Genomic DNA, 27,505 nt, shown 5'->3' with positions numbered 1-27,505 from the left:
TGAAGTTTTATTTTCTTTTTAAAATCCGATCGAGTTGACCCGATTAACACCCCTAATATCCTCTCTTTTCATCTCTTATATGAGGGATTAGAATTGGGTTTGCGATTAAACCCAAAAGCGGACCATGAAAAAACCAATTACTGAGAAACCAAACAAATGGGTTTGGGTTCGGTTTCGGTTTCCCAAACCAACCTATGTTGACATCTAGCAAAATGTTATTTTTTAAAGTAGTTCCGAGTCATGTAAGTAATGAGAAATCACACCTTTAGTGACTGAAATAAAAAAGAATAGTAAAAGACCAAGGATCACAAATCACCAACAAGCGAATTTTTATAAGTTACAATGTTTGGTTTCACGACAGAGAATCACAAAGCTCCGAATAAGTTTTTCTTTATTTTGTCATGTCATGAAGAAAATAGGAACAAAATAATAACTCATTTCTATTTTCTAAAGCACAAAATGGGATCTAGCTGCAGATCTTGAGCATTTCTTTCTCCCATGTTTTCCAAGCCCACAAACACAATTCTCAAGCAGTTGATAATCTTCTTCCCAAAACAACTTTGAAGCCATTTCACTATTCTCCAATAGCTTCTTTGATGTCAAGAATCCAGCAATTGTCCATGTTTGATACAACCGAGATTGTTTCCCAATAAATCTTCCATATCTTGTGTCATAATATTCTGGCCATTGATCCAATGAAAGCCGCTTTTCGGCTAAAGCAATTGCTTTTCTTGCGAGTTCTGGCCTCTTCATCTTGATGCATGCAAGCGTGAACTGAAAAAATAACAAGGAAATGAGATTGAGTTAAATGATGTTGTTGATGTTGAGGGCATTTATGTCTTTTCGCAAGCATGATTACCTGCCAAAGAAGAGTAGGCCATGATCCGCCGTTGTGGTATGACCAAGGACTGAAAAGAAAAAGACACTTAAGTTAGGATGAAAAAAGTGCCGAGATTGGGCCCGGTAGGAAGGGCATTTATGTCTTTTTTGACAAAAAAAAAAGATGAGTATGAGGATGAGTGCATTTACGTCTTTTGCATAGACAAGAGTAATGCATCGTACTTTCAAAAACTAATTTTTTATCTTTGAAAAATCTATCCAATCAAGCAATGTACTTCCACTTATCTAAATAAAACATAATTATATTACAGAAATGGTCCCTATGGTATGGTGAAAATAGCAAGTTCATCCCAATTTTGATTTTCGTTTCAAAACCAGTCCCTGTGGTTTCATTTTGTTGCGGTTTTGGTCACTCTAACTAACACCGTTACAAATCAGACGATAAACACATGCCAAATGACAATTGTGCCCCCATTATAGCATTGTAAAATTTTCAAATAATGTATAATCTTAAAAAAGACCTTACATTTTATGTTTCTTCCGGATTGAGCCTCAAGTTTTATTTTTTCCTGAGAAAAACCTTATATTTTTTCGTTTTTTCGAAAAAGCCCTTAACTTTTGTCTTTTTTCCGAAAAAAACCCTCAACCTTCAAACTATTTCTGAAAAAACCCTCAACTATTTTAGTTTTTTCCGTAAAAACCCTCACATTTTACAACTTTTTTGGGGGGTTAATCTCAAAAAAGACCTTATATTTTGTGTTTTTCCGATTAAACCTCAAATTACTTTTTGCCTAAAAAAGACATTGTATTTTTCATTTTTTCCAAAAAAGCCCACAACTTTGTAATTTTTTCCGAAAAAAACCCTCAACCTTCTAAATGTTTCCAAATAAACCCTCAACTTTTTTAGTTTTTTTCAAAAAAACCCTCACATTTTACAACATTTTTTAGAAAAAAATAATTAAAAAGATCAAATCAGAAAAAATACAAGGTCTTTTTTAGGCAAAAAAAAAATGAAATTTAATCCGGAATAAACACAAAATATAAGGTCTTTTTTGAGATAAACCTTAAAATAATAGTGTAGGATATGTTACAATAAACAAATAAACAAATAAACAAATAAACGAAAAATGAAAAAAACTCACGTGTTTTTAGGATCACTTCCAGTAATTATACGCCATTCATCATAATCAAGAGCAGGATAACAAATCTTGAGAGGCATATTTGCAACAAGATCATCCCATTTCTCTTCAATCAAATTCAAAATCCCATCATTTTGTTTCGGAGTACCCAAAGAGGAAACTATGGCCCACAAATTCCCAAGTGTGAAGAATCTAAAGTCCATATGAGCAGGCTGCAAGTTTCCAATAAGATACCCCCCGGATTCAGGTATCCAATCCACCAACCAAGATGGAATTTGTTCAGGATAAATGTTGAATTTATTAATAGCATCTGTGGAATATTCCTCCGTTTTATAACGATAAATTTCATTTATCTTTTTCATGTCAACCCAATAATATTCGCGTATGTGGAACGAGAGTGCACTTAATCGGTTGTTGATGGCAGCTGCTAGACCTTGTGTTGACTCGTTGACTTTCACCATTTCTCTTGAGCAGCGTAGTGCTGAGTAGAATAGTGCCTGAAAAGTCACCCATTTATAGCAATGAAAATTTTCATTTAATAATTTAAAGAGTAAATTACACAAATGGTCCCTATGGTTTGGGGTAATTTGCGAGCTTAGTCCCTAACTTATTTGTTTAACTCGGAAGGTCCATGCTGATTGTTTTTGTTACGTGCTTGGTCCCTACTGTTTGTTTTTGTTACGTGTTTGGTCCCTATCTTAGCTAAAAATACTATCATTTAAATAGGGAAAAATGTTGGGGTAGGTAAAGTAAGGTGAGGGGGTGGGGTTGGGGGTGTGTTCATTTAAATAAATTAAAAAAAATCAAGTGCAAAATAGTCTTTTTAGATAAGACAGGGACCAAGCGCGTAACAAAAACAAACAGTCGGGAACTTCCGAGCTAAAAAAATAAGTTAGGGACCAAACGCGTAAATTACCCTAAACCATAGGGACCATTCATGTAATTTACTCTAATTTAAATGAAAATAGTTTGAGTTTGTTAAAATTGAATTAATTAATTAATATAAAAAAGCAAACTTACTTGAATTTCAAGAGGATGACCATGAATACCCATTCTTCTATCTATCATGCAAGATCCATCAGTTACAAGAAGAGTAGGAAACATGTCAAATCCATCAGATAAACACAATTTGAGTATTAATCTTATTCCTGTTTGAACATCTACTCTTTCTTGCAAACTGTAGTCACCTGTGATCTTTCCATAAGCTCTTAATAAAATAATCCACCACAAACCTGATATAAACATGTCAAAACTCAATTAGAATTTTTTACCAAAAAAATAAATGTTGGAATACTAAACTAACATGCATTTTTATCAGGTTTTTAACATTATATGAAATAATGAAGTTTTTATGCGTAAAATGTAATCATGTTTCAAGTTGTTATATTAATTGCATAGTTATGTTTTTTACCATTATATGAAACCATGAATTATGCAAATCATGTTTCAAGTTGTTACAACAAAAGTCACTAAATTATGCAACCACGTTTCACCTTTTTATGAATATATGCAAGAAAATGGTTTTCAACACAAACATTGCAATCATGTTTATTGTTGTTGCTATAATTTCACCAATTTATGCATAAACGAAAGGATTGGATGCATATAAATGCAAACATATTTCAGTTTTCTTTACCAATATTATGCAATGAGATAGTTTTTAATATGAATTATGCAAATTCATGTTTTAAGTTGTTGCAATGAATTCACCGATTTATGTATAAATCAAAGAGTTATATATGTACAATGATGCAACCACATTTAACCTTTTTTTACCAATATGCAACATAATGAATTTCAACGCAAATTTTACAGCCATGTTTTATGAAGTTAGTATAAAAATCACCAATTTATTGTATAAATATATGGATTAATGCGTCTTAATGCAACCATGTTTCACTTTTTTAGCAATGTATGCAACAAAAGGGTTAGGGACACAATTTATGCAAGATTCATGTTTCAAGTTGTTGTTATGAAATATGAATTCACTAATTTAAGCTTACATAAACTGATAAGAAGTCAAGTTTATGTCTTTATTGCATGAACTGGTTAAATCAGAAACATTGTTGCATAAATAAGTAAGAAGTCCATTTTGTTGCATAAATTGGTAAAAGAAAACGAAATGCAGTAAAGCCAATAAGAACTATGCAATCAAAACCTTAGATAAAATTATTCCAAATTCATAGTTTAAGCAAATGATCTTATGATGTAGTAAGTATGAATTTACCAGAATCAACAGGAGCAACACGACCAATTGCTGATTCACCAAAATCAGGATCCAAAACATCCTCAAATTCACCAGATTTTCCATCAAGAGCCACACTTCTAACTTTAAAGCTTGCTGGCATCAACCCTTGACCAGGGCTATGGCAGTCAACTGTCTTTTCCCAACTCTGGCAACAAAAGAACACAAAAAAAAAACTCAAAGATGCTTCAACTACAAAATCATGGTTTGAAATTATGTGTGTTTTTAAAGAGTAAGAAACAAAAATCAGTGAATACCTGCAATTGGAGAGTATGGAGCAGAAAGTTCTTGACAATCTCTCCTTCTCCATTGAGCAAGAATGCAAGAGCAGAAGGAACAAAATCACGAATGAAAACTTGATCATAGTTCAATGGCAGTTTATCAGCTGGATCAGTTGCTGCAACAGTTCCAATTGGAGTTCCACAGTAATTCACAATTGACCCTCTAAGCAACTTCCATGCTTCTTTCTCAATCTCAGATTCCTTTCTCTCATCTCCTAAAACAGTATCAAGAGATTCTTTATTTACACTTGAATGACTATAATCCAACACTTTCTCTTCATTTTCATCTTTTCTTTCCACCTCCTCAATCACTAGAGGCTTCACATTCAATCTCCCTTTAATGTAAATCCTTTCCCAGCTTGTGTCATTAACATGGGATTCAACTGACGTTGAATGATTTCTATAATCCGAGGCTACTTTAGATACAAGCCTGCTGAATCTCCTATCGATTCCTCCAGCTAGACAACCATTCAATAAAACCCTAGGCTGTCTTCCCCAATTCAAAGCAGAACCACAAAAACCCTTCTGATTTGAATCGCTTACATCTCTAAAACCTAAGTTTGGATCAATCGCACCTTCTCTAAACCCTAGAACTTTACTCTTACAAGTATGACTTCCCCTTGAACCAAGTAACTTAAATCGAGATTTCGGCAAATTAATCACAGCTGAGTGATTAGAAATAGGGATTTGAAAACCAAAAAGCGAAGATCTTTTATAAGTAATTAAGATCCTACGGCAAAATGGTTTCGATGAGGATAGTCCAATACAACTGCAGCTACCCATTTCCACTATTGAAGGAATTGTTAATCTATTGTATATATCTTTTGAAATGAAAAACGGTTTTCTAGAAAAATACAATCGAAATCTGGTAATTTTACTTAATAGATCTATAAGTAACCCTAAATCTGTTGAACTCGGAAAAAGATTGAATCAACAGTGGTTATTATCAATATGAAATGATTTTTATATATATATATACACACAGAATTAAACAAATATATATAATATGCTAAGAGATTATTCGGACAAAAGAGGAAATTACGAACTTTGACTAAAAACTTACACGGTTGATGGTGATGCAGATAAGTGCGTGTTTATGTGTGTTTTTTTGGTTTTGATTGGACGAGATGCCTTAGCTCAAAAGCGCTATATAGGGTATATATAGGCGGAGAAAGAAGGAGGTTGGGGATACTGTGATGACACGACAATGGATAGATGTGAATTTACGACGGCACCCTCGCACGTGTTTATAGGTTCTATTGTCTTTTTCAAGTTTTGTTTATTTTTTTGTTTTTATTGCTATTGTCATTAGACAACATTACGTTGTCACCTTTATCTTCTACCCTCTTTTTGTAAGAGGTTGTTTCAAGTTTTGTTTTTTTCTTTTCTATTAGTAAAAGGTGTTTGGCAAAGTGATATGTTGTCATCAAGGTTATAAAAACTGTTTGATGGTAATAGGTTGATCGATTGAGGTTAAGTGATTAATCGGCATAGACAGGGATTAATCGAATATCCTTAAGTGTATTCTTTAAATTTTAAAGAATTAAATATGAATATTATCGTAACAAAGTTATAAATACTATTAATATCATAACAAACTACGTTAATATAATTAATACAATAGTCATTTCTCAAATAGTTTATATTGAAATTGAACTTCTTCAAATCGTTAAAAATTCATCGGCTTTTACAACTTCGCTTTACTCGTTGTCTAGGCAGGGCTTTTAGAATCCACTTGTGCTTTTACCATGCATCAGGCCTCAAGATAAACTTCTCCAAAAGTAAGTGTTAGGCACTAAACCTGTCTTTATCAAAAAATCAAAAACTGGTTATAGATAAGTTACTTAATTACTTGGGTCTTCTGAAGGTAGCAAACATGTCTTTATAAAAAAAAAATTAAAAATCGGTTTATAGATAACTTCCTTGCATGGGTTTCCACTTGGAAAGTTAAGTCTTTATCCTTTGGAGGTATGATAACTCTTGTTAATTCAGTGCTTGGAAGTCTTCCAAATTATTATTTCTCTCTTAAAATTAAAGTAATTTGTGATCTTGAGAAATCTAGATATATATTTTTTATGGAGTGACAATGTATTAAACTCTAAAATTTGTTGGGTTGCTTGGGATAAAGTCTTAACTCCAATGACAGACCAAAATGTCCAAAAAAAAGTGTCTATACAATTCATCTCATGCATAATCAATGTAAGACAATCAAGCTCTGATACTACTGATAGGTTTCTTAGGTTATAAAATTTATATACAATGCAGAAAATTACACTTAACAATTAAGGGTACATGCAACTTATTAAGGATCTATGTCTTTACATTAAGGTCTCGTTTGATAGTTGTTGACTGAGAAAGTGCTGACTTGGAAAGGTCTATCTGGATAAGAAATCATGACTGAGTAAGTAGCCATGTTGTTTGACTGTAAATCTTGACTGAATGTGCTGATTGATAAAAAAAAATTAACCAATTTACCATGCTACTTAATCGTACATCTCATTAATGTATAACAACAATAATGTTCTTCTTATTCACAAGATAAACAGTGCTTCTCATTATATAAGGTAATGAAGAAGGACAGAGGAGTTATATGTCAAGTGAGAACATAAGCATACAAAATACCAGTAAAACCAAGTGAGAATGTGGATCAAGAAACAAACACCTTCATTATATATGGCAAGTATCGTATTACATTGAGAAATTTACAGGGGAAAAGAGAAAATATGATATTCAAACAACCCCTTAGTTAAGGTGTGGGTGTCCAAATTTCATTTTACTTGCATACTCATATCCTTAATCGATAAAAATGGAGGTTGGGTCTAGATATCATGAACATGCATACTATTGGAACAAATCAATTCTTCCTAAATTGATGTTGGAACAAATATGATGTTAGAGCAAATCAATTCTTATCCAGATTTAACAATCTCATAATGCAAAAAAAATCTTACCCATGTTTAACAATCATAAAAAAAAATTAAATGCATGTGAAAGAGGAGAAGATTAGAAAAAAAATCAAAAAAATCTTCATTAACAACAAACATCAACATAGCAGAAAAATGGGAAAAAACCGAAAACACAAGTGAAAGAGGAAAAGATCAGCGTACCTGATCAATGATGAGAAGAGGGGTGTCGATCGGTGGGGGGCTGGCTCAAATCGTCAATCTCAACGGATCTTCCTTGTCGCTGAAAAAGGAGGAGAATGTATCTTTTTAGAGGCGTTGAAAAGGAACAGTAGGGCAAGGGCAGATTAGGAAAAGCTTTTCAACCATCCAAATTCAGTTTGACAAACAACCTCAGCTGACCGAGTTAGCCAAATACGTCTGACCCGACTCGGCCAGACGTATATCAAACAACCCCCAAGGCGACATATTATGAACTACAAACCATAGATTAACCTTATTATTATCGAAATTCATAGGTTAGGATTACATACCTTTAGAATTGTTATTGTAAACAATTCCTTCCTTTGTAGACCTTTAGAAAGCTAGCACTAAAAGGATGATGCCTCTAATGACTCACACCCAAAGCTAGAAACTACAACAAGAGCGGGGAGCAAATTTTCAGCTGGAATATCTCTAAGAAGAGTGGATGAAATTTGCAAGCCAAATACCCCTTTATATAGCTGCTAAGAAAACCCATAAACCTTATATTTGAACATAAAATAATATTATTTCAAATCCTGGTAATTATCTGCTTTCTTTTAACTAAATGGAGCATTCTAGATTGCCTTGGAAGGCACTTTAAAACCGTCCATAGTATGATGTTTCTAGAACCTCTATATTACTTGGCTATTAAGCAATTACCAAGTAGCTCTTACACTTCTAATTAATTCCAAATTACCCCAATTAATTATGATTAGTTACTAATTAATTTAATATATTTCTAATTACTTTATTAATCATATAATAAACTATTAAATTATTTCCTCTCTCTACAAATGTTATTCTAATCAGTTTCTAGTTATGAGGGCAACCCAAAAAAGAATTTGCTTTTAATTACAAGTTTATACCAATTTTGTTATGAGTTTAGACACCTTAATCCAACAATCTCCACTTGGATAAGTCTATAAATACAATTGCTAGTATAACCCTTGAACTAAACAACAAAGAGTGCTTTCTAAAGCCACGATTGAACTCTGATTTAACTCAGACATTGGCCATTAGATAAGAGATCAACTACTCCTTCGTTCTTTAAAATATCATTGTAACATCCCAAAAACATAGGTCAAAATTTTCATTTTTAAGTAGGTCAATTCATAAAAACTTCGAAATAAAAGTTTCATAGTAATGCTTCATGTCTTAAAACTAGCCACATCATAATAATATGTCAGAGTACATCCCAGAAAATCCGTAATGCGGAAAAACAAGAGTGTGTGTGTGATATGCCGCTACCACGCCAGCTCCTTCCCCCTAGCTGAGGAGGTACCTGCAACCAAAACTGTAAACTGTAAGCACGAAGCTTAGTGAGTTCCCCCATCATACCACATACCATACAATATACTTCAGACAATTCGGGGGCGCCTGCCTTACCCAGGTCACACCATTCTGGGGTGTTTAACGTACCCGGGTCAAACCATTATGGGGTGTTTGACGTACCTAGGTCAAGCCATTCTGGGGTGCTTGACGTATCCGTCGGTCTATTTCACCCGACTACCGGGGACTATTTCACCCCCCACTACTACCACCTAGCATAACATAACGTACTATCAGACAATTATGGGGTGTCTGACTTACCCAGGTCAAGCCATTTTGGGGTGCTTGACGTACCCGTCTGAAAGGTCCAAGTTAGTGGTTTGGTCTAGGCTTTACAATGTAATGGTAGGAAGTACTTTAGTAGTCTGTTTTTGTGGTTAGTTTACAGTTGTAATGAGTTTACGGCCGTAAACACCTTACGGCCGTAAACTCTTCTCGGTCATGGTCCCTATAAATAGAGGGTTAGTCAGATGTTTTGTGGTTGTTGATGCCTTTAGTGTTCACGGTTTTCCATCAAGTTGTACCAGACGTTTATTGATATAAAACGTGTGCAAGCTTGGTTTATTCTCTTTTCGTTTCTATTATTGCCTTGTGTGTTTCGTGTTTGCTATTGATCTCTGGTAAGATCCTTTATTTAGACTTTACAATTGGTATCAGAGCGGAACCAGTGTCAAAGCATTCTACAATCGATTTTGGAGCGAGTTCTTATTGGCTTGAGACTGTGTTAGCATTTTTCTGCGAAAAGGGTTTTTGCTTTCATCGAGAAATTGAAAAACTTGTTGATTACGGCTTAAGCTTACAGCCGTAATCTCTGTTTACGACCGCAATCCCATCAAAGTTCTTGGGCTGTATACTTCAACTGTAAAGCTTTGGACCGTGAATCTTCAACCGCATTCTTGAACCGTAAATTTGGACCGTATTCCATCTCGACCGCAAACCTCGAGTTTACGGCCGCAAGCTTCGGGTTTACGGCCGCAAACCTAAATTGGGCAGTAATCTCACTTTAACAGCAAATCAACTTTTATTTTAATCTTAATTAATTTATTTCACATTTTTTTAAAATCTTAATCACATTTTTTTTAAAAACAATAAAAATGGAATCTCAAAGTCAAACTCATTTTCAAGAACTTGATGTTGTTATGGGCACCACTACACGAATTCTAAGGTTAATGTCTGCTGATGGGTTTCCCGAATGGAAGTACAGAATAGAGAAGTACATAAAAATGAAAGATTTCAAGTTGTGGAAATGCGTCATCAAGAATCCAATCAGAGTAACCACTACAGTTGTGGGACAAGTGGTTGATAAGAAAATAGAAAATTACACTGATGAAGACTTTGAGAGTGTGGAGTAGCAGGAAAAGGCATTGGCCATCTTGACCATGGCCTTGTCACCAGACATTGCTTAAGGGTTCAGAGAGTATACGTCGGCTAAAGTTTTGTGGGAAGCACTGATTGAGGTGTATGAAGGGAACGAAGATATGCAAGAGAGTTGCCAGGACATGTTGTGACAACGTTTTAATATGTTTAATTATGTTCCTGGAGAGACCCTTGAAGCACAGCTGCAGCAGTTCACAACTCTCAATACAGAAATGACTGTGGCTGGGATTTTCTACACAAAGTCAGAAGTAAACAAGAAGCTGCTGAATGCTCTCCCAAAATCTTGGGACATGAATGTAGCTGTCATTAAGAAAACTAAGGATCTCAGCCGCCTCTCTCTTGCTGAAGTGATGGCAGTCATCAAGGCGTGTGATATTGATGACAAGCAGCGGGAAATTAACCATGTGAACTCATATTCAGCTGCAAATCTTGGCATCTCCTCTAACAATGCTCTTTCATCCTTTTCTGTTTCTCTTCCCTCTGCAGGTTCATCTTTTAATCAGCTTCCTTCGCAAGCTTAGATTCAAACTTTTCAAACTCCATCGGCTTCCTCTGCTTCAGCCATGCCCCTCTCGCAGAATCAATCATTTATGGCTGCTCAAGCTGCTTCATCCTCAACTGGAGCTTCTTCTTTAAAAGGAAAGGAGGGCGATGAGAATCTTGCACTTGCTTCAGGGCTTGTCAATTGCTACAATGCGCTTCTAGCCGGGGATCTTCCACCTCAATTGTCATTTGCCAATCTTAATCAGATTCACCCTGAAGACGTTAAGGAGATGGATATTACATGGCAAATTGCCATGGCAGTCTTTAGGGTGAAAAAATTTGCCAAAAAGACTGGAAAGAATAACTGGGGGATGAGTGCTGACAAGAAGGTTGGGTTCAGCAAGGGAAAGCTACGATGTTTCAACTGCCACGAGCCAGGGCATTTTGCTCGTGATTGTCCACAGCCAGACAAAAGACTAAATAATGATAGGACAATGGTTACAGTTGGAAACAATCGAAGTGGTAATCAAATAAACAACGAGAAGGCTATGGTCACTCAGTCATTTGATTGGGAGGATCAGATGCAAGCCCTGAACCTGTCCGGACGTGAAACTGCCCACTTGGCACAAGTTTGTGATGATGCCCCGACAGAGATTGTGACAGCTGAAAATTAGATGATGGAGCTGCAGTTTGCATTGATGGTATCCTCTTCTCATGAACCTAATTCAGCCAAGGTAAGTCTTCCATCATGCACTCAAGCCTGTATTGATTATGTTAAAACTCTGCATGAGAAAATTGAGACATTAGACAGTGAAAGTATAGCAATGAACATCGGGATGATACTAGGAAATATGGTCCGAAGAATCTCGATAGTAGTTCCATGAACAATCCTTTGCAGGATTGGATTTTTTGCTAGAGCACGGGAGAATGAAGAGTAATGATTTCAGCAAGAGCAGCCGGACCTCCTTGTCTTGGAGGCTCTCCGGCCGGGGAGGGGCTTGCTATCGTAACCTTTTTCCCGGTGTATGTGAGGGTGACAAACTCCTTTTTGTTCGGTCAAGATCGACTGACTTACAGGAAAGAAGCGAAACTGGTAGAGCTCCTATCCGTGCTTTGACAAATCCCTCTCTGGCGTCAACACTTCCAAATGCTACTTCTTCCCCTCGGTTAGAGGGGGGCTAAGGCAAATGTCACTCTATCGAGTCTAATGGCATGGGCACTCGAAGGAAAGGTATAAATTCCATTGTCCTAAGGAAGAGGTTCCTTCAACGGTTCAGCTTTAGGTCTCAGTAATGGTGGAATGCTGCCGGAAAGCTATCGTTTCGGAAAAAAAGATACGTTCTCTAAGCGTAGAGGTCGGAAGAAGGGGGAAGCAGGGCTCGAAGAACGAGCCGAGCCGGCAGACTAAAGCGGAGGAGCAGAAAATGCAACACAACAAGGGGAAGGAGCTCACTTCCACGACATGAGAAAGGATCATGGGATGAGGAAAAGAAAGAAAAGGTGCAAGGTGAGGAGATATCGAGAGGTAGAATAGGTGAAATGAGTTCAAAGGAAATAGAAAATCTTAAGATTCTTCGTGAACTTAATGACAAATTAATAAGGGACGTAGAAGACCTTAGATATGAAGGGTACCAACTTAGAAAAGGTCAAAAACCACTCAAAGCTCAATTGGAATAAAAAAATTAAGGACTTTAGGAGACTTCAGGAAGACTACAGTAATAAATGTGAAAATTATGATTATGTAGTGAAACAGAACGCTGAACTAGTGGCTAAAATTGAATCTTTGAAAGGAAAATTTGAAACCGCCAAGCTTGATGTTAGACAATATGATTTTTCAAGTGAGGTAGTTGCAAATATGATAGACCACAATATGCAATTTAAGAAGAATCAATCAAAAGGTCTAGGGTATAACCATGTGCCCCCTCCCTTCAATCATTCATATCTACACAAGCCTCTGTCCAAAGAAGAGATTGCCAATGAACCATTTATGGTTTATGGCAAGCCATCTGGTTTTATTTCGGGAGGATTTATTAATGTTGAAAGTACTAACATTTCTACTTCTCCTGCAGATCAATCCTTGAATCAGTAAAAGCACGAAGTTGAAGGATATGTTTCTGAAAATAAAATCGAGTCTAAACCTGAAGTTTTAGTTTTAAATAAAGACAATATGTTTTCTGATGTTTCAAAAGACAATGTTTTTTGTGGTGGTGTTTCTATTACTTCTGATACTGTTTTGAATGGTTTGAAAAAGTCTGATTTGAACAATTTGGTTGACAATTTTGATGTGCGTGATAATGATTTTGAGAAACCATCAACTTCACAAACTTGTCCATCTAATGTACCCTCGCTTGCCTCACAACCTAATTCTTGTTCATGTTCTTGTGAGAGAAGCAGGGGTGATAGTATGGAAAACAAATCTGATCAATGTAGCACAAGTTATAACAATAACAAATAGATTTGTTTTAATTGTGGTGTTGGTGGTCATATAGCTAGAAATTGTCAAAATGTATGTTTGTACATTTCGAATTTTCAAGAGGAGAGAACGAATCCAGAGGAAGGTCTTTAACTAGAAAGTCCTCTAGAAATCGTTCCCGGAAAGGTGATTGGAAAGATGATCGAAGTAGAAAACGAGCCATTTCTAAAAAACATAAAAATGTTTTTTATCACAAAGTCCCAGGCAGTTTGCCAAAACCAAACATGGCCAAGCCAAGATCGGTTTCGTCAAGGGGCAGCAGTGAGTCTTCAACCAAATCTGGTAGAAAACCCACATGCCATAAGCAAACTAATACTCATTCAATCTCAAAAACATCCGGGACAATTAGAAAACCCAATTATCAATGGCTGCCCAAACAAGTCTCCAATTTATCCTCCGTGTCCTCTAAAAATTCCAAAAATTATCAATATGAAAAGGCATCGGGATCACCCAGGAAAATAATGACTTAGGTTCCCAAATCTAATTAAACCCGCACATTTTGCAAGGACAGTTGCGGGGAAATGTCGTCAGACCCTAGTTCGTCGACAGCGGCTGTTCCCGGCATATGACAGGAGATATCGCCCAACTGCACAACATTCAGTCATTTAATGGGGGATACATCTCATTTGCGGGCGGAAAAGGTGGTAAAATCACTCAACGAGGAACTGTATTGAATGGGGTTTTAAGTTTCGAAAATGTTAATTTTGCTCCCGAGCTGAAGCATAGTTTGTTAAGTGTTTCTCAGATTTGTGACAAGGGCTATTATACGCATTTCACTGATAAGGAATGCATGATTCTCAAGCCAGGTTTTGTCATCCCAGAGGAGTGGATTCTTGTAAAATTTAAAAGGGATGGGAATGCCTATATCATTGATATGAATAGCAATCTTCCAGATCAAGTTACATGCCTTTTCTCCAAGATCTCCGAACAAACTGCAATGTTGTGGCACAGAAGACTAGGTCATGCTAATGCCAAGAACTTGAATCGTCTTGCGAAGAATGGGATGGTCCGTGGATTGCCTGTCAAGGACTTTATTACGTTTGAAAAATGTGTGTCATGTGCCCAAGGAAAGTATCATAGAAAACCACACCTGCCAAAACAGGTCAACTCATTTAACCAACTCCTTCAATTGATTCATATGGATCTGTTTGGACCAGTAAATGTTCTTAGCATCAACATAAATTTTTATTGCCTGGTTGTGATCAATGATTTCTCTCGATTTATGTGGGTTTTCTTTCTATCCAACAAAGTTGGAGTTGCTGATTTGATCAAGAAGTTTATTGTATTAGCTGAAAAACAAACTAACAATCAAGTGAAGGCGCTTCGTACTGACAACGGAACAGAGTTCAAGAACTCTATACTCGATCATTTTTGCGCAGAAAAGGGTATCCTGCGTCAATTTAGTTCTGCTCACACACCCCAACAAAATGGTGTTGCTGAAAGAATGAACATAACGTTAAAGGATGCAGCAAGGACGATGGTGTGTGATTCAAAGCTACTGGTTTTCTTTTCGGCCGAGGCGATAAACACTGCCTGTTATGTTCAGAATCGAGTGTTGATCAACAAAGCTCAGATGAAGACCCCGTATGAGATTCTCTATGGTCACAAACCGTCAGTCAGTCATTTCCGTGTATTTGGCTGCCCTTGCACTCTTCTTCACTTAAATGCCAACTTGAAGTTTAATGCAAAGGCCGATGATTGTTACTTCGTAGGGTATGCTGCTCGCACTGCGTATAGAGTCTACAATAAGAAGACAAAACAGATTGTAGAATCGTATGACGTGCGTTGGTTGGAAGAAAATGAGACGGATGCTAGAGTGGGTCCGGATTGGCTGTTTGATTACACCTCGCTATTCAAATCAATAAATGTGTCTTCGAGTGGCTCATCTGGATCTGTTTCTGGTTTGAAGAAGATTTCTGAAGACGAAGATGAAGAAGTGGTCTACAGACCTCCATCTGAATCCCCTTCTTCTTTCAAAGGGAAGTCTTCGGTTTCATCTGAGGGGGAGTCCTCTACTATATCTGAGGGGGAGTCCTCTGCTATGCCTGAGGGGGAGTTCACTACTTCACCAGAGAGGGAGTCTTCTGCACAACTTGATAGTCCTAGATCTCCAGTCCAAAATGATACTCCTGATGCTGAAGCTACACTATCTACACCTATGGAGAGAGAGTTCATGCCCAATGACGCTTCCGCAACCACATCAACCTTTATGTAACTACTCTTTCTTGAATTTATTTCTAATGAGTTTGTGGCAGAGCATTGTATGGGTTACATCAAGCTCCTCGAGCGTGGTACGCAACTCTAACAAAGCATTTGCTCGAGCATGGTTATTTACGCGGAACCATCGATCAGACCTTGTTTATCAAGCATGTAGGAAATGATCAAATTCTTGAGCAAATCTATGTTGACGACATCATCTTTGGGTCAACCAGTCCGCAGCTCTGCAAAGAATTCGAAGGTGTAATGAAAAAACGGTTCGAAATGAGTTCGTTGGGAGAAATGACCATGTTTTTGGGGCTTTAGGTCAAATAGAATTCAACCGGAATCTTGCTACATCAAGCCAAGTATGTGGAGGATATTCTTGAGAAGTTCGAGTTTCACAATGCTAAGTCTGCTTCAACACCAATGGCTGAACGACCTCTTCTGACTCCAGATCCTGAAGGCGAATCCGTAGATCAGACTCACTATCGATCGATGATCGGATCTGTCACACCCCCGAACCAGACGGCGGAAACGTCCGGGGGCTTGTGCGTGACTTCATCTTGAAATATCATTACAATGAATTTAATTGAAACATAACATCATCATCATCACACATGTAATATTACAACATTCATTGTTTACATCGAGTATTGTGTTTGAATATTACATGCCAAAATAGTAAGAGTATGATGAAACAAAATATCACACAATATCCATTAGTTTGTTTCGTTCATCCTGCTTCAACGGTTTTCTGAGAATACAAGTTATTTTGAAAACGGTCAACATAAAAATGTTGGTGAGTTCATAAGCATGTTTGTGAAAATGATTTGTATAACTTTGAAAACCACCAGAAAATCCGATATTTTCTGAAAAATGTTTAGTGTGTTTGTGTTAGATCTTGTATTAATGCATGTGTGTTATTGTTTATTTGACTAAAAAGGTAAAGAGAATGTATGAGCATGTAAAGACAATGTTCCCAGACAGCCCGATGTTGCCTAGATAAAAAAAAGGTCTTCCGTAAACATCATAACGTTAATTCCTCTAAGCGAGCCGTCATAACCATACTAAATAATGACAATTTCACCTGTCTTGGCGTCGTTGGACGCCGGTTTTGACTTTGACTATAAGGTTTTCGTCACCCTAGACTGAGTTAGTCTAACTGTAGCGAACAACTGAGGTGTGGGGTGTCATCCCCGTATAGATCTATACACAAATCCCCGTTCTCCCTCCAAGAGACTCTGGTTGTAACTACAGGCTACGATCATACACTTAATAGGTGCCAACCAACAAAAACTCGCTAGATCCTTAATCGGATTTACGCGAAGAAAAAGGTATAAACTCATCCCAGGACCAATGATCCATGTAAGTGAACCACTAAGGCATCGCTAAACATGTAAATCATTTCAAGACCCAAATGGAATGAGATTATATAACATGGGCCCGAAATATATATGAAAGGACAACTAAGGCCCATTTCACATGTAAAGTATTTTCCACTTGTCATTTTTCGGAAATTTCTATTTTCTTAAAATAAATTTCATAAAATTCTAACGGGTTTTATAAGGAAAGAGAGTTATTCTATATATTAATTTGATAATAAATTCTCATAAATACTCCAAATGATTTGATTTTTTTTATAAATGTTTCAAAATATTATATTTCATTATGTAAAAATATTAATTTATAAAATATTTAATATTTATATATTGATATTAAATTTTTAATTTTAATAAACCCGTATAATACACGGGTTCACTCTTATTACACTTAATATACCCAAATTAAGTTGGAAGGGTAATGACTTACATCCATATCCCATATTATACATTTGTTTATTTATTATTTATTATTTATTTCTTTTTGAACATGACTTCAATACAATCACCATTCGGATATAATATCGAGATGTATTAAGTTTGCTTGTCTTATACTTTCCATAAAAAGGTATTTACTTTATTTATTGAACAATGTCGTTATATAGTTTTCATGTAAATTAACTATCATACTTTATATATAAATATATATTACGTTAATTACATTGAAATTGAAATTTTGGAGTCTTTTCGATAGCTATATTATAAGAAACTAAAGTATAAGTATTAAACTAAAAATATTAATCGAGTTAATCGATATATATATATATATATATATATATATATATATATATATATATATATATATATATATATATATATATATATATATAGGGTTAGGTTGTGTGCATGTAGGATTGATTCTGCACTAATCATTTTAGTTATTTTAAGAAAGTAATTAATGCATATTAGTTGTTAAACATATAATGAGCATTAATTAGAACTTCAGCATTTAATATGCATTAATTACTTTTTTAAAATAACTAAAATGATTGGTCGATAATCAATCCTACAAGCACACAATAGATAGTAAAAACATTTGAACTTAACTCTCTCTCTCTCTCTCTCTCTCTATATATATATATATATATATATATATATATATATATATATATATAGAAACAAAGGAATGTTTTTTGTTTAATTGCTAAGCGTTTATATACTAATATAGCTCAATTGCATTTAAGTTGTGAGATAGGAAAGTAAATTCATAAGATGATTTTGCCATTTCTTGAATTTAAGGAAGACGAGGTCATAGCAGAATGTGAATCAGAAGTGTCATTAGAAGAGACATCCATGTCCTACAAAATTGGACTGGACAAAATAGAAACCTTCATTGATTCCAAGGAACACAAATGTATGCTAAAAGATATTTTAGATGAAAATGATAGGTTAAAAATTAAGTCATACAATATTCAATCATTTGACCAATCCAATGCCAAATTAGCTTCTGATAATAAAATGGACTTAGAAAATACGTCTGAATTTGATGAGAAAAGTGAGATAAGTGAGATATCAGTAGAAGACGTGGTTGATTGCTCTGAGTTTATGAAAAGCGAAACCGAGAAGGAGAAACCCCTAATCTCAGAAAATCCAGTTGAATTCGCTCGACTGTCAAAAGATAAGAAAAAGAAACTCAAAGAAAAGGCTATGGTTTATCAAAAAGTTCAAACTGTGCCAAATCAGGTTTATGCAGCAACAAGGGTCACTCCAAAGCAGACGTCAAAATTAAGAATCATGGTCGACAATGATAATGCTGAAGGGTGTGATGACTACTTCTGGTTAGCTCCTATTGATAATGCAGATGAAACTGTAGGCTTGTTTGAGCAGACTTCTTGGAGGGTTAAAGGAAGATACGTTGCTGAACCCATAAACAAACCTTCGAGTTTTGACAAACCAAGCACAAGTGGAACCAAAGAAATCCCTGTAGAACCAAAGAAAGAACAGAAAGTTCCAGTCAAAACAACCGAAACTCAAAAAGAGAAGCCAAAGGTTAGCTTCAACATCCACAAATCACAAAAGGAGCTAGCTGAACAGAAACCCTTAAGAAATCAAAGATATGCAAAGAATCTGAATGAGCGAAAAAGTTACTGTCAATCTCAAAATCCAAATCATGTCCCTCCTAAGAGAGCATCATCGAATAAAGGAAAGGAAAACTTCAGTCCATGTTCCTACTATTCCAAGTCTCAGAACCGAAAGTCAACTTTCGGTCCATAGTCCAGTTTCGGTCCTAAATCCAGTTTCGGTCCTAAACCTAGTTTCGGTCCTAAACCCAGTTTCGATCCTAAAACCAGTTTCAGTCCATCCAAGTCCCAATGCAAAGCAAATTCTTTGAAGGACATCAAAGGAAAGGTAAAGCTAACTTCAGATTCTAAGTTCCATAATAAGAAATCATCAGCTAACCCTAGGAGTCAAAAGAAAAATCAAATGCCATCTAACAAACCAACCAATGCATTAAAATTTAAACAAGATAAAACTAAAATCAAAGTGTATACAATTAAAAGAAAAGATCAAACTACTTTAGTAAAAAGGACATATTTGGTTGATATTTCCACTGCAATTCCGTTTTTTGTTAAAGACTCACAAGGACCCAAGCGACTTTGGGTTCCTAAATCTGCTTGAATTTGCAGGTAATTAGTGACGAGCAGTTCGATGATGAATGGTATATAGACAGTGGCTGCTCGCGTCACATGACAGGAAGGAAGGAAGAGCTAAGGGAGTTTCGGTCCATGAAAGATGGTGGGTGTGTAAAATATGGAAATAACTCCTATGGAACAATCAAGGGATACGGTATGATAACAAATGGAGATTTCTCGATTCAAAAAGTGGCATATGTGGAAGGATTGCAGCATAACCTCATTAGTGTGTCACAATTAGTTGTGAGCACAGGTCTAAAAGTATCTTTTGATGATGAGGGATCTGAGATAATTGAGAAACAATCTATGAAGGTTCTGTTGAAATCTGAACGTAAGGGAGAGATGCACACTTTAAATCTCAACCCTATACGAGGAAAATCAGCAATATGTTTCTGTCAAGGGCAAATACAAATGAAATATGGTTGTGGCATCAACGATTATCGCACCTGAACTTCAAAGACATTAATAAGTTGGTGCTTGGTGATCACGTTCGAGGACTTCCTCTTCTCAAGTTAGACAAAGAACATCTGTATGAAGCATGTGAAATGGGCAAACAAAGCAGAAAGAGCCACCCTACACGAATAAATACAAAGATAACTGAAGCTTTTGAACTCTTGCACATTGACTTATGTGGACCTTCTGCTATAGAAAGCTTCGGTGGTAGTAAGTACATTCTTGTAATTGTAGATGACTTTTCACGCTTCACCTGGGTTTTCTTTCTTAAGCAGAAATCAGATGCAACTCCCAAGTTGAAGACATTCATCAAGCAAATGGAAGTGCAACTAAGAAAGATAGTAAGGAATATCAGAGGTGACAATGGTCTGGAATTCAAGAATAACGATTTTGAAAGCTTTCTGACTGACAAGGGGATAACTCATAATTTTTTGGCTCCTTATACACCACAACAGAATAGGATTGTTGAAAGATGAAACCGTTCTTTATGTGAGGCAGCTAGAACCATGCTCAGTTTCGCTTCACTTTCGTTATATTTTTGGGCTGATGCTGTTGCAACCGCTTGCTACACTCAGAATCGGTCCTTGCTAAATAAGAGATTCTCAATTACTCCATATGATATCTTAAACAACCGAAAGCCAAATGTAAAATTTTTCCACATATTCGGTTCAAGGTGCTTAATTTTCAATTCTAAAGAGAACCGAAATAAGTTTGATGTCAAAGCCGATGAAGGAATTTTTCTGGGTTATTCACTAACGTCAAAAGCATACAGAGTATTGAATAAACGCTCAAAACGAATTGAAGAAACCTATTATGTCACCTTCGACGATAATTACATGAAGAAAGTTCAAAGAAGTGAAAGTGACTTAGGAGAAATTTTTCCAGAATCTAGACAAGTCTCGGTTCCAATAGCCAACATGTTTGAAGAATACATGCGCCTGTTTGATGAACCATAGAAAGTAGCACACTCCGAAGCGAAAGCAGCGGACAACACAATTGATAATCTCAAGAAAATTATAGATGAAGCTGCCAAAGAGATGGAAAGTGAACCTCCTACATCTAAGGGTAATCCACCATCAACAGACTCAATGTTTCAAGGGGAAAGTTCAACTACATCGAAAACAAGCAAAGTATCTTTCGAGGGGGAGGATCCAATTCCGTTCCCATCTCATAAAGGTTCAGGCGAAGGGGAAAGTTTTGCTTCAAATCCACCTATTAGTAGTACTATCGAGGGGGAGAATCCCATTCCCACAGAGAATGCAACCTTTGATGTTGCCACATATTACACTTTGCCGGTCGAGGGGGAGAAAGAGAGTGAGAGTACAATTGACAAAGGCGAGGGTGATCTATCAGAAGTTGAAGTAGAAGTGAATGCTGAATTGGATCCAACATATGACCCAAATTATCCTCCATTAGTGAAATGGACCAAAGACCATCCCAAAGCACAGATTATTGGTGAATCTTCTGAGAAAGTTCTTACTCGTTCTCAATTGAAAGCGAAACAAACTGCATTATTCTCTAAAGTTGAATTTTGTATGTTTAATTCGTTTATTTCCAAGGTTGAACCGAAAACTATAAATGCTGCACTTGATCATTCTGATTGGGTCCAAGTAATGCAGGATGAGCTCCATGAGTTCGAACGCAACCGAGTTTGGAGGCTAATTCCCACCCCAAAGGATGCTTCTGTGGTTGGCTTGAAATGGGTCTTCAGAAATAAGTTAGATAAAGAGGGAAATATCATTCGCAACAAGGCTCTGTTAGTGGTGAAAGGATATTGTCAAGAGGAAGGGATAGATTATGAGGAAACCTTCGCTCCAGTAGCTAGGTTGGAATCAGTTAGAATCTTCTTGGCATATGCTTCTCATAAAAACTTCGAAGTCTTCCAAATGGATGTCAAGTGTGCCTTCTTGAATGGAGAATTAGAAGAAACAGTTTATGTTGAGCAACCGCCTGGGTTTGTGAATGAGAAATTCCCTGATTATTGCTATGTGCTGGATAAAGCAGTCTATGGATTAAAGCAAGCACCGAGAGCCTGGTATGAAACTTTAAGTCGCTTATTAAAAATGTCAAAATTTAAACAAGATTCGGTTGACCCAACCTTCTTCCGAAACAAAGAAGGCGAACATCTTATGATTGTTCAGATTTATGTTGATGATATCATCTTTGGCTCTACGAATCCTAGCTTAACAACTGAATTCAAGAAGTTGATGGAGACTAATTTTGAAATGAGCGCAATGGGTCCAATTAACTTTTTCCTTGGTTTAAATATTAGACAGGGAACAGAAGGTATATTTATCAACCAGGAGGCCTATACAAAGAACCTACTGACGAAATTCGGTATGACAGGTGACTCAAAAGTGAAGGTTCCTATGGCATTTGGCACCAAGTTAACACCATCTCTGGAAAAACCTGCTGTCGACATAACACTATATCGTCAAATGATAGGGTCCCTTATGTATCTAACAGCTAGTAGACCGGGCATTATGTTTTTTTGATTGTTATTGTGCTAGGTTTCAAGCTAATCCAAGAGAACCTCACATGGTGGCAGTGAAGAATATATTCAGTTACTTGAAGCGAACCTCATCTCTCGGTCTCTGGTATCCTGCAAGATCTGTATTCTTAATTAAATCTTTTTCTAATGCTGATCTTGGAGGATGTGGTCTAGATAGAAAGAGCACTATAGGTGGATGCCAATTTCTTGATGGAAAACTTGTTAGCTGGCAGTCCAAGAAGCAGACCTGTGTGTCACTTTCAACAGCTGAAGCTGATTATATAGCTGTGGCGTCTTGCACTTCTCAAGTAATATGGATTCAAAGTCAACTGAGAGATTACGGGCTGAGTATGAAGAAGCTTCCTCTCTGTTGTGACTCAGAAAGTGCAATAAGGATTTGTCACAATCAGTGAAACACTCAAAAACTAAGCACATTGCACTTAGATATCATTTCATCAAGGATCATGTAGAAGATGAGAACGTGGAAGTGCATTTTGTTCGATCTACTGATCAACTGGCCGACATATTCACTAAAGCATTATCTGAAGCACTCTTTAACAAAATCTTACAAGACTTGGGTACGATGGAAGCAGAGTCGGTACTGAATCCTCAAATCTCTCACTAAAAATTAGACAAGCGAAATGGAGTGAACGCTCGGTCTATTTCGGCTCTGGAGTTTTAAGGAACCGAAATGAACCGACCGCTCGGTCTATTTCGGCTCTGGAATTTGAAGGAACCGAAATGAACCGACCGCTCGGTCTATTTCGGCTCTGGAATTTTAAGGAACCGAAATGAACTGACCGTTCGGTCTATTTTGGCGCTCGGTCTATTTCGCTTCACTCCTTAAACATAAGGTTTCGGTTGTATATTCTGTATTTTCTATATTCTCTATTCTTTTACCTACTTTCTGTTTTTATTATTTTTCGGAAAACTTCAAAAATTCCAAAAATACTTTTTCTTTCTGTTTTTATTATTTTTCAGAAAAACTTCAAAAATTCCAATAATATTTTCTCTCTCTGTTTTTATTCTTTTTCAGAAAACTTCAAAAATCCAAAAATATTTTCTCTTTATGTTTTTTATTATTTTTCAAAAAACTCAAATCTTCAAAAATATTTTTCGTTTTGTTTGTGTGGTGTGTTTATTTGTTTTTACTTTAATTAGGTCACAAGAGTACCAGTACAAAAAAATTTGGAGCTAAGGCAGGTACAATTATTTCCATAAGAACTAGTTAAGGGTCCCTAGAAGCATGCTGCTTCATGTTGTCCATAGCCTCTACGACTTAGAGCAGGCCTTAATGATTTGATCTATACCTATCGTTTCTTCCCAATTAGGTTGTTAAAATTAACTCGGTCTAGAGCTACCTTACTCTTCTCATATGAGTTAAGAGTTTATCTACTTAGTCATGTCTTTATAGTAGAAGGTACTTTTGGTTCTTTAGCCACCTTCCTTATATTCTCCATCTACTTTCGGTTCACCGATGTAACCCTTGAGACTCTCGGTTCTTACCACTAAGGTTTATGGTTGCACAAAGTCTGTGTTTGTGATCTTAGATACATATACCACGTGTTGAGTGAAACCCAAAATCCAAAACCTATAATGAATTGAAGGTGAATTATTAAATTCAAGAACTTACTGGTTACCCAATGAAATCTCTTTTTATCTTTTGCGTGGTCCTTTATGAAATTGTCTAAAACCAAGGCATTTCTTCCCCAAAAGATCCAGTTTATTTTTTGGTTTTGAGATTTCTATTACTTCATTTGTCACTCCTACTTATATCTCACCTACTTGTTCAACATACTACATCAGTCTCACAAGTACTTTTTCCAATGTTCGGTCTTATGTTAAGACTCGAAGTTCGGTTGAAGATAAGCTTCCCAAAGCCTAACAATTAAAAGAAGCCTTTCATTGTTTCTCAACAAACACTTGATCATATTTTTCGGGAAACCACACAAGCACTTCAAATCTATCTTGACTTTGAAGGAAGTGATTCTTGTCTGGGATCACCTGCTTTTTGTCTTATAAAGAGACATCACTCACATCCCATACACACTTGCTTTATTTCTTTATCATTTGTCACTCTATTGCATGGAAATTTTATTTTCCAAAACTATAGTTGTTGTTGGTTCAAGTTTTGTTTAAACAGGGGCAATCATGTTTCTTGAAGTCACACTGAATTTCAAACGACGATTGAGGATAAGAATTTGGGCTCGTGAATTTGAACGGTCTCTATACTCACGCGTGCTGACGTTTACCTGGGAGTACCCAACCTGTCACATCACGCTTTTCTAGGCGATGTTTTAGTGATCACGTCAATATCGTCATCTACATTCTCTCTCCTGGCACCGGTATATAAATAGATGTCCCTTTATTTGTCTTTTACCAACAACAAATTCTCTCGAGACTACGATGCAAGTTCCAACTGTTTATCTTCCTTCTTCGTTCAACAATGGCGACTTCTTCATCCGTTCACGATCAGACTGCTTCGTCTACATTACTTTCAATCAAGCCAAATCAAAATATGATCATCGAACTTAACCCGTTTTTGTATGATTCGTATATGCTTCATGTTGTTGAGTGTTTGAAGTATTCTCCACTGGTTGTCGCCCTAACTCAAGTTGAAGCCGTTCCGATGTCCCTATTATCGCAGGTCTACTCCACGACCTCATATGACAAGAACAAAGAACGTATTTTCTTTCAAATACATAACAAGAAGGCTTCTATCTCAAAGGGGGGATTTTGCTCATTGATGAATCTTGCTGTTGATTCCTCAGTAATCTCACCAGACTTTATCACGACTACACAGCTGTTCTCAATGCTTTATGAGATGGGATATATAGATGTGCTCACCACAGTCACAAAAGTTAAGAAGTCTTGTTTACCTTCTCAATGGAATGGTTTGTTAACTCTTCTCATCAAGAGTTTGGCAGAAAGGAGTGGTGGATCAGATGGTACTAGCAAGGGTTTTCTTACCCTTTTATACGGTTTCTACAATGGCATCAACCTTGATTATGGGATGATTATCTGGTCTCAAGTGGTGCAGAGTCTCAATACATCTACGAGGTATTCAGAGATATCATGTGAGCGTTTCTGGACGCTTATTACAAGAAGGGCGATTAACACTTTGGACATTCCTGTGATGAAGGATGCCCTAGTCACGTCCATTGCTACGTTTCACATGAAGAAGATCATCATCTCTGATCCCACAAAGTTCCATCACAAGGGCTCCATTCCTGAATCCATGTATCGCTGTGTCTCAGCTGAAAGTCATGTTATGGCGGAATACTGAACACTTCCTCCTAAGGGACCGAGAGTACTTACTTCAGAACAGAAGGCTGCCCTGGAAGCTGTAGACAAGCCTGACAACCGAGGGAAACACTCTTCCACAAAGAAGGAGTCCACAGAAGAGGATAATACTAAAGCTTCTAAGTCACAAAAACGAAAGTCTGATAAAGGAGATTCTTCCAAGCCAAGAAGCTTAAGAAAATGGCAAGAAGATCCAAGAGTCCCACTCCTCCTAGCTTAGAAAATGAAAAGGAAGATGAAGAAGAAGAGGGTCATCATGAATCACCGAGAGGCAATACACCTCCCAGATCCCCAAATCTAACCGAACCCATTAATGACAAAATTCCTACCCCACCTCCATCACCGAAACAAACAATTCCAGTTTCGGTTCCTATCGATCCTCCACCCACTACTTCACAACCAACAACTTCTTTACCACGACCTCCACCAGTTACTACCATTTCGATTTCTACATCTCCATTACCACCTCCTATAATTTCATAGTCTACTACCACTACTATTCCTGACCCAACAATGGGATTTAACGTATCTGATATGGGGGAAACTGTGACAACCCTATATTTTCCCAAAAGCATTGTAAACACTCGAAAGCTAAAAACAACGAAAATAAATTGTTCAAGTATCTAGGTTGGGATGCCTCAAATATTTGATATCATGCCAAGGTTTCCAAAAACATAAAGAACGCTCAAAACCGGGTTATATTGAAGAGATTATAACCACTCGTATATTTACGACACGACGTTAAAACATTATTTGACGTAAAAAGTAGAATCTCAATAAAATGCATTTTTAGCCTTAATTATCTAAACAAAAGTCGTAGATCTCGTTGAAAGGTGAGCGTGCATAAAAAGATCGCCCAAATTGGACCTCGTATGAAGAAGTTATGGATTTTCAAAGTTTCGTAACTGTAGTAGAGGGCTAAAAACTCGGATTGAAGAATGAGTGTTATTTAGCTATCGCCACCTAAACGGAAGTTGAAGATCTCCTCAGTGGTAATAAAACAATAAAAAGACAAACGAAAACCGACGTCGAATAAAGAACCTATGAATTTTTAACGAACTTTAGGAGGCCCGGCCTATTAAAAATATATCATTAAAAATAAAGTCAAAACTAGCCGACTGAGTCTAAATGAAAGTTGTAGAGCATAATCTCACCTACGCGTGGATATAAAGAAGACGAAAAACGGAGCTTGTACGCGAAAGTTACGGAATTTAGAAGTCGGAAGCAGGGATTACGCCCCGCGTACTAGACCCAGAGTCGAGTCTCATCGGCCCGCCCAAGCTACACTCGGCTAGACCCAGGAGTCCCATCGACCCGCCCAAGCTACGCTAGCTAGACCCGAGTCGTAAGCCATGACGCCATTTTACGCCCCGCGTACTCCGGAAGTACGCGCCGCGTACGAGGGTTTCCAGCCCTATAAATAGAAGGCATGAGCTCGAATCTTTGCACACCTTTCTCAATTCCTCAGTCAATCTCCCATACTTCTAAGCTCCAGAGACCATTCCACGACCTCGGTTTCTGCACTCGAGCCCCCGACGAAAGATCCACGCTGCAGAGATTCCCGAGAGCCCGAAGACGCAACTTTCCGCGGTCGAAGCTCTGCTCAACTCTAGCCTCCCTCTTCAAACTTAACGAGTGAGTTCATACCCCTACTTTTCAATTCTTTTCATGTTTTAGGGGGGGGGGAATACAAGTACATTATAAGTCGAAATATCATTTTTATAAACATCTTTA

At 36.9% G+C, this 27,505-nt stretch overlaps 1 protein-coding gene across 1 annotated transcript; it reads right to left on the bottom strand.

Moving 5' to 3' along the window:
- Positions 1–312: 312 nt before the first annotated feature.
- On the bottom strand, positions 313–5,648 carry LOC145056712 (alkaline/neutral invertase A, mitochondrial-like). Its single transcript, XM_079004428.1, has 6 exons — positions 4,482–5,648; positions 4,207–4,372; positions 3,000–3,211; positions 1,983–2,476; positions 860–908; positions 313–774 (listed from the first exon to the last, which is right to left on the bottom strand). Exons 1-6 carry the CDS (start codon positions 5,286–5,288, stop codon positions 448–450), a joined length of 2,055 nt encoding a protein of 684 aa, XP_078860554.1. The 5' UTR covers positions 5,289–5,648; the 3' UTR covers positions 313–447.
- Positions 5,649–27,505: the final 21,857 nt, after the last annotated feature.

The sequence above is a fragment of the Lactuca serriola genome, chromosome 6, assembly GCF_051521515.1.
Source record: "Lactuca serriola cultivar US96UC23 chromosome 6, Lser_US96UC23_V15, whole genome shotgun sequence".
Lineage (NCBI taxonomy): Eukaryota > Viridiplantae > Streptophyta > Magnoliopsida > Asterales > Asteraceae > Lactuca > Lactuca serriola.
This window is presented reverse-complemented; position numbering and strand designations above follow the sequence as displayed.